This window comes from Cyprinodon variegatus, unplaced genomic scaffold, assembly GCF_000732505.1.
Source record: "Cyprinodon variegatus isolate N-32 unplaced genomic scaffold, C_variegatus-1.0 Scaffold171, whole genome shotgun sequence".
In the NCBI taxonomy this organism is placed as follows: Eukaryota; Metazoa; Chordata; class Actinopteri; order Cyprinodontiformes; family Cyprinodontidae; genus Cyprinodon; species Cyprinodon variegatus.
In genome coordinates this window covers 1,187,551-1,194,613 of record NW_015150624.1, presented here as the reverse complement: position 1 = coordinate 1,194,613, position 7,063 = coordinate 1,187,551, and the positions used below count along the sequence as shown (strand labels likewise).

Here is a 7,063-nt window from a genome sequence, read left to right as displayed (position 1 = left end):
CGGACTTTTCCTTTAGGGCCTGTAGAAATATCTTCCAAAAGGAACAAAGAGGAGCAGGAGAGGAAGACGTATCCTACCAACACAGATGTCAAGTAACTAAGTACAAATACTTTTTACCTTACCTAAGCAGAAGTCTATACTTTACTGTGGCAGTTATATTTTTGGACAACTTCTAACTTCAATCCTTTCATTTTTAGGCAACTATCTTTCCTGGAAAAACCAGTTGTCATCCCCATCCTACACAGAGCAGCGATTACTCCTCCAGGAAGCACCTACCATGACCGCGCTGCGCCTGCTCAGTAACAACACACCCACTTCCTCTGATCAGCAGAGGTGATGTGAGGCAGAGTGCAAAGATTTCTGCTGAGGATGAGACCAAACAGCAGCTCTGCAGCTGATAGCGGCTGTTCTTTATTAGCTAACATCTAAAGGGCTGGTTATCCTCCCGCAGCAGGGTGTCACAGTGAGACTTGTCGCAGATATTTTTGATTTATACCGAATTCTAAAGCGTGGTCTGAGCTGTTATTCCACGCCGCGGCGCAAGAGGGATAATCAGGAACTAGCTGTGGGTCTAGATACGGCCCAGGAAGTGGGGGCAAGTTTGTGCGACAACGGAGGGACATGAGGGCGAAAAAGAGCGTGGATCCATGTGGAAAAATGGTCCTTCTTGCGCACCTCGCTCTTCTAGCTGGTCCATATTCACGAGTGTGTCGTGAATATGGACCAGCTAGAAGATGTCTGTCAGACAAACAAAACAAGCTGGTAAGGTACCAAACAGGAAATACTCATAGTGTAGAGCGGGTGTAGATTTGACCAATCAGATGCCTCCTGTCTGCGGTCACCTACAGTTTTGGGGAGCTGCAGCAGAGTGTCTGCAGAAGGGGCGGGGCATATCTGCGTTAACTTCGATACACGCAGACGACCTTGTTTCTGAGCATAAACCAGGCTTAAAGTGTTCATCGTTTTGTAAGAGAGGGAAGCTTTAAACCAGAGGTGTTGTGATCTCATGCGGCAGCGAGTTAAGGGTGCAGAGTCGAACTTAAAGCCTCCAGTTTATTTTCCCCCGAACAGAAAAAGGCACAAAGCAGATATGTGTTGATATAAAGTGAGCAAAGTGGCTACAACTGATGAATAAATGGGACTAGATCCATAATACCAGAACAGTGGACACTTTGTAAATTAGACAACAGATCCAAACGTTTTATTTCTACAGCTGCAGCTGATTCAGTAAAAGACTTGATGATTTTGCAGTGGTCTGATATAAAAATGAGTTTGACGTCCTGTTTTATGGACGACGTCACCAAACAGGCGAAGCAGTAAAGAGCAGCGTCTTTTCTCTGGGCTGGACCTGATATTTATGAACCACTGAACACTGCTGGTGCCTGAGGTGATGCTTTATCCAACACAGTTGCAGTTGACCTTGGAAGGTTTAAAAAGGCAGATAAATAACCTTTAAAGAAAGTTAAATATCGATTTATTTGGATGTTTGGAAGCAAAGAGAAAAAACTTTGGTGATTGTGATTAAAAGTCTGATTCGGACGCTGATAATCCGCTTCTTTCTGTACAGTGAACTGAAATATCTCCTCCGGCAGTGCGAAGCCTGACAGCTGAGCTTCATCGGTTGACGCCCCTCAGCCTCAGATCTCTGAACTCAGTCAGGGAGGTTCTGGTCCTGAGCCGCTGCAGGACAGCAGCTACCTTCTTATCCTTATGTTGCTCTCAGAGCGGTAGAGTTCCTCGTAGGACTGGTAGAAGACGCTGATCTCGCTGCTGCTCCAGGCTCTCCAGACAACCAGGCACCACTCCATGTTTTCCTCCTGCTGGAAGCCGCATACCACCGTGTCCTTCGCCACCAGCGCTGCCTCCTGCAGAGTCCTGGGGGGACGGGAAAACAGGAGATGACAAAGGGAAACACAGGAGAGAAACGTATTCAAAGAAGTCAGCAAGAAGATGGTTGAACATCTCGTTTGTTTTCCAGCAGCTTCAAAATCCATCAGGCAGAGTTTACTGAATGTGAGGCAAAATCCTCCTAAAGAAAAGGAATGGAGTTGTGTAATCCAGGATATACACGGGTATATGGTGTATAGCCACTTATTTTTCAATTGGCATTGCGAACACCCACTTCTAAATCCCCCATGATCCGCACTATTGAGCAGAATCTCAGAGCCAAGTTTCCCATTTTTTCCTAGGACAGTGAAGCCATCACACGCGCTACTCTGATTCTAATTGGCTAGTACTCACTGCTTCACTGCAGAAACAGTTTAAATGATTGAAGCTTTGAAGCTGGAAAGGTTGTTATAAAAAACTAACGTAACCTTACAGAGAACCAGACCCTGTAGGAGGAGATGAGAACATCAGAAAACATCTTCAGGCAGTAGGAGAATCAAAAGTAGAGTTCAAATTATAAAATATAGTTAAGATTTTGATGCTATTACATTTATGGTACCTGGTATTTATTTCCTAAATGTTTAAAAAGTAATCAGCTCCGGATTACTGGAGGACCTACCACAGCTCTGACAAACAGACCCTGATTCCTGCTAAAAAGCTCCAGTAACTGAAATGGTGCCATGAGCAGGTCGCTACCATCAGTAAAAACATTAAATTAGCTAAAGATTTAAAATGTTTCTTAACAGCTGTTTCTATAGAAACAAACCAATAAAATCAAATGAAGTTCCTTCAAATGGGATGAAAACTGTGCTGCTGAATGAAGGCAGAATGAAACGATGGAGCCTAACTTACCCCAGAGAGGAGCGTCCAGGAGGAGCGAGGACAGCGGTGACCCGCCCCCGCAGCTGACCTCCATATGGCTGCATTTCAATGATTATTATATCACCTCCATGCCTGTTGGACACACATAGTCAGGGTTAGTGAAAAAAAACAACTGAATGCTGGGATTTTATGCTTCATTGATGTTCGCTCTGCTGCTAATCTCACTGTGAGACAGCATCATATAAATGCAGAGTAGGTGATAGAAACGTTCTCCTCACTCGGCTTCAGTCTAAACATCTATTAGTTTAGTTCTTCTGAGTCAAACTTCAAGTTTGATAATGAATCATTTCAGCCGAAGACAAGATTATTTGTAGTATCATTCAACTTCTGTTGGTTTATGAGCACAACCATATTCCTGTTGATGCTGTATTGTAATAAAGCCTTTAATTCATCAGCAAAACCAAAACAATCAGGAATTCGAAACACCTTGAAAAGCATCAATTAAATCAGCTGCTGTTCTTTCAGCCATGCAAGGGTCTAACCTGCCATCCTAAGCCGAGTTTGAGGCTGAGAAAGTGGAGGCACCACAAAGGGGACAGGCAATGGGTTAAAAAGTGCTTTATAATAATAATTTAAAAAACAAAACAAAAACAAAGAAGTACTTAATCTCAAACCAGATAAAAGATACTTAAAGTATTTAATATATTTTTTTTATTATTTAATTGTCCATCTTCTAATTTCATGGTATGTTTATTATTTAAATCAGGTTTTTCAGGAATTAAAAAATGTTACATTATTTTATTTCATGATACATATTTATTGGGACATTCCCATCTATGTAATTCAGGATATCTTTTTAGTCTCCATATACCTCAGCGATGACATCACAATGACAATCACAATTTGTTTAAAAAAAGTTTGTCTATTTGTTTCAGGGCCAAAATAAAAATAGAAAATCTGATTTGGATCACATTCATCTGCAGTGTGAATGAAGCCTAACTGACATTTCCGTGTAAAGCTATTTTAAAGATGAGTATATATTCCGGTATGTCATTTTTTGTAAATAAGTGTATTATTCTTGATATAGCAGGTAAGTAGGAGAAGTTATCAATGGAATATGATTATTTATGTTTTAAAAAACAAGTTCATAATCTAATAAAATTTAGAATGAGATCTAATGATCTTATTTTACTGCTGGAATTAAAGGAAAATACATTGATTTTAAGAATGTTAAATGTCTATTTTTAAGACTAGGCTTAAAACTTTCCTTTTTTATAAAGCTTATAGTTAGAGTGGCTCAGGTTATCCTGAACTATCTCTATAGTTATGCTGCTATAGGTTTAGACTGCTGGAGGACATAGGGACCAATATTTCATAATTCTGCTTCATTCTATCTCTATTCTCCCACTCTGCAGAATCTGTTAGTTCAATCTCTAACATTGTTTTACTTGTTTAAGCCCACATTTAGCTGCCATTACAGGCCTTTCAGAGTGTTTTTCTTACCTGGGGATCCACAGGGTCCCGTTCACCGGCAGCAGATTGAAGGCTTGCAGCTCAGGTGTTGCAGGGTTTATGTCCTCTGCTGAGTCCAGATTATCTGTATCTGTCTGTTCGTCCTGATGCTCTTCTGAGTCCTCCGGGTTTTGAGGCAGAGGTAAACAGCCTCTACTTTTCAATGAGCTGCAGTCTGTGGTGCTCAGGGTGTTTGACTCTGGTGGTTCCAGAGAGCTGGTAGATGATAGGGAGCAATAGTCTGTCACAGAGTCCTGGTGCTGGATTATTTGAGTTCCTGCCTCCTCACTGAAAATCAGCGTCACGTCTCCGTTAGACCATTCAAGCTTCCCGTTTTGGTCCGTAGTGTTAATATCTTCCTCTGCCACCACAGCCAGCCCTGCAGGGCGCAGCACGTCGAAGACATCCCGCAAAGGACTTCTGTCCCCACAGCTGAAATCAGAACAAAAACAAACTCAAATACTCCATGTGTTCACATTTCCCTCAGCTGGGTTTTAACCAGGATGTACGCTTTTGTAAGATGAGCTTCAAAAGATAAAAAAACGAAAAAAGAGAAGGGCTGAAATGAGTAGTCAATGTAGTCGATTATGAAGAAAATCAAAATAACAGAAGGGAAGCATATCTTAAGTAACTATAAGCATCTCTGCATATATTTTATTCTCAGTGGTTCAGTTTAAATTCCATGCAGTTCACCAAGGCTCCTGCAGAGGGCAGTATTGCATTGGTATTTATGGCGCCCTATCGATTCCTTGCAGAACTTAGAGCAATAATAGCTAAAAGTGTAAAAAAGTGAGTAAAATTTTATAAAATATATTTCTTGGACATAAAATGAACTTTTAGAATGATTTTATGTGAAAACATTGCTGCATAAAGATGAAAGATCTTTATGCAGACTCATACAGTACCCCAATGCTCCATATGCTGGTGTTACAGTGTAACCTGTGACCCATCACATATTGTGACTCGGGAGGACGCTACATGGTTCAGGTAAAAGTGAAGTAAGGGTTAATAGGAAGCAGACTGCATCCCTTTGAGTCACAATACAGGATGAGTTACACAGTTTGGTGGAACATCATCGATATATAAAGCTTTATTGTTTAGTTTCGGATTTCAAAGATTATGAATGTGAAGCTACATTACAGTCGATTTATTTACTTTGAATGTGTAACTGAGGGCTGCATGGTGGGGCAGTGGGTAGCTCTGGGTTTGATTCCCAGTCTTTCTGCATGGAGTTTGCATGTTCTCCCTGAGCATGCATGGGTTCTCTCCAGGTACTCCGGCTTCCTCCCACAGTCCAAAAACATAACTGTTATGTTCATTGGCTTCTCTAAATTCTCCTCAGGTGTTTGTCTCTGTGTTGTCCTGTGACAGACTGGCGACCTGTCCAGGGTGGACCCCGCCTCTCGCCCTAACAAGGACTAATCGGATGGATGCCTAACTGAAATGATGGAGCGTATATTTGAAAGGAATCATTTTGTCATTTTCTAATTAAAAAAAAACGTCCATCCATTTTCTGTTTATCCTGAGTGGAGTCATGAGGGGTGCTGGTGTCTATTTCCAGCTGTCTGCGTGTGAGAGGCGGGGTACACCCTGGACAGTTCATCACAAAGTCATATACGTTTGAGTTTATAAATGCAACAAATTCAAGACTGTGGGAACAATAGGCAAAAAAGCAATGTTCAAAAACGTGCAGACTAGAAAAAAAGTTTTTTTTATAAGCAACTGAAGATTAATTTTTAACAAGAAAAGATGCTAAAGATGATGGGAGGATAATCATGATTGATGAACTGTTAAGATAACTGAATTACTGAACCCTGAGTTTAAACATAGAAGCTTTTTAATACAAAATCTGAGATTATAGCCAGTACGACTTGCTTGTGAACCTTTCTGTTTATTGTGGATCATTTATATAATTTAGCGAGCGTTTTTCACATTTAGTGACTTTTTTCTAACATTTTTTGATAATGGGCAGTAAAACCTGCACTGGAAGAGTCACAACGTTTTAGAGCTTTTAGACCTTTTGAGGTTTTTTTTTTTATCTGTTTTCATTGACAAAGTAAAGACACATCTATTAAAGGGATTCATGATTAGTTGTAACAACAGACTTTATTTGAAAAAATATTAATTATTAATGTAAAAAAAAACAATACAGTAAAAATACTGTCAGCTGTTTAGTTCTTATAAAACATTATTCAGACAATGCCAAGTTATTTACGTAGCGATGCTAGTTTCTGTAGCGCTAACTCCATCCAAGCATCGAGTGACCAGATGCCGCTTTCCAGGGACAGTCCCAGTTCCGGACTACCTGTCCCTGGCTAAAGCTGTCCAGGAAATGTCCCCGATTTTACAGTTTTATGAATGAAGGTGAAAATGTTGCATGTAGACTTTTATTATAGTAGAAAGAGCGTGTGAGCATGCAGCGCACAGAAACAGCTGTTAACGTATAGATGAGGAACAGAGTGCATCAGTTTTAAAACAGACGAGGAAGTTCATTATCACAGCCGGCTGGACGCAGCTACACTGCGTTACCCTTAAACCCCACACCCTCTGTCACCGCCCCGCTGCCCTCCAGACCAGCCTCTGCTGTTCCTCCCATCTTGCTCCACTCAGACTTCCTCGGAGAGCATGCGCTAAATTATTATAAAATTTATAGGATCAAAACATGTGGAAATTAACGCTTAATTCAATATGATATTAAAAAAATCCCCACCAGCATCCAGCATATGTGTTGCTTCTGCCCAGATATTTTCTTTTTGTTGTGTATTTTTCTAACAGGGATAACTAGGATCATATAATCTTCACATTTACATCCAATCAAAATAATAACAGCGTATTTCAAACA

General features: G+C 40.6%; 1 protein-coding gene across 1 annotated transcript in view; it reads right to left on the bottom strand.

The window, feature by feature from the left end:
* Positions 1-828: 828 nt before the first annotated feature.
* Positions 829-7,063, bottom strand: part of lrrk1 (leucine-rich repeat kinase 1) — a 90,252-nt gene continuing 84,017 nt past the window's right edge. The window contains exons 33-35 of the mRNA XM_015378367.1: positions 4,213-4,653; positions 2,740-2,841; positions 829-1,875 (exon numbers count right to left, since the gene is read on the bottom strand). Of these exons, the coding sequence (XP_015233853.1) occupies positions 1,695-1,875; positions 2,740-2,841; positions 4,213-4,653 (724 nt within the window). The 3' untranslated portion in view covers positions 829-1,694. The remainder of the gene's footprint in view (positions 1,876-2,739; positions 2,842-4,212; positions 4,654-7,063) is intronic.